At 46.5% G+C, this 927-nt stretch overlaps 1 protein-coding gene across 1 annotated transcript in view; it reads left to right on the plus strand.

Annotated features, from left to right (window-relative positions):
- Positions 1-927, plus strand: part of LOC107597082 (thyroid receptor-interacting protein 6-like) — a 10,418-nt gene that overhangs the window by 4,663 nt on the left and 4,828 nt on the right. Inside the window, exon 5 of the mRNA XM_016287993.1 lies at positions 221-802. Within this exon, the coding sequence (XP_016143479.1) occupies positions 221-802 (582 nt within the window). The remainder of the gene's footprint in view (positions 1-220; positions 803-927) is intronic.

Consider the following 927-nt stretch of genomic DNA (forward strand, 5'->3'; position numbering starts at 1 on the left):
TATTGGTCAAAAACTACCCATCATATACTATACGACTTTGGATCACTAGCATCGACTCACCCAGATTGCACATCGTCATGTAAAAAGTTTCGTAATGTATTCCAGCCTTTAGGAAACGTTTAGTATTGTGGTATTGTTCTGGTTCTGTTTTTCGTTTTTTTAATTATTTTTTTAAAGAAATTTTTGTATGCAAAAAAAATCTTTCTAATTTCTTCAACAGTTGTATGACAATGTGCCTTACAGCAAGCACCTCCCAATCGATCGCTATAACCCTCCCAACCAGATGGGGGCTCTACCATCAAGCAGGCCCTCAATGGGCTATCAGCCTCCACTCCAAAACCAGTACCACCCCGCCCCACCTTACACCGCTACACCTCAGCCAGACTATGTTTACTCCTCCGCTGCCTCTTCCGTCCACAAACCTTACCCCCAACCAGTGCCTGCCTCCTACACTACCGCCTCCACCCCAACCGGCCCACGCTTCTCCGTACAGGTGAAAACAGCTCAGCCCGTCACCTATTCTCAGAGCGGACGGCAGGCAGAGCAAGCTTACACCCCCCCACCACCCCGCCAGCATGCCTCTTGCCCCCCTCAGCAAGAACGACCACATTATGAGCCACAGGGACAAGGCTGGTACCCACCGCCACCTCCTCCTGTACAAGAACCTCATGGAGATCCTGCTGCTTATAAGGGGGGATCAGGTAATATGCCAGGAGGGAGAGCCGGCCAGGGACAACCAGTGAAGAAGAGTCAAGATCAAGTGTCAGCATATCAATCTAACAAGGTAAGACTTATTATTTGGTGAGGATAATGCAGGTTTGTCAAGTTGTAGCAGAGATGGAAACTTTCTGTCATGAAAATTAACACCGAATTTCTATTGAGTGTTGTTTACAAAAAAAACAACAACGATAAAGACAAAAAAAAAAA

This window comes from Sinocyclocheilus grahami, unplaced genomic scaffold (genome assembly GCF_001515645.1).
Source record: "Sinocyclocheilus grahami isolate Dianchi unplaced genomic scaffold, SAMN03320097.WGS_v1.1 scaffold227.1, whole genome shotgun sequence".
Classification (NCBI taxonomy): domain Eukaryota; kingdom Metazoa; phylum Chordata; class Actinopteri; order Cypriniformes; family Cyprinidae; genus Sinocyclocheilus; species Sinocyclocheilus grahami.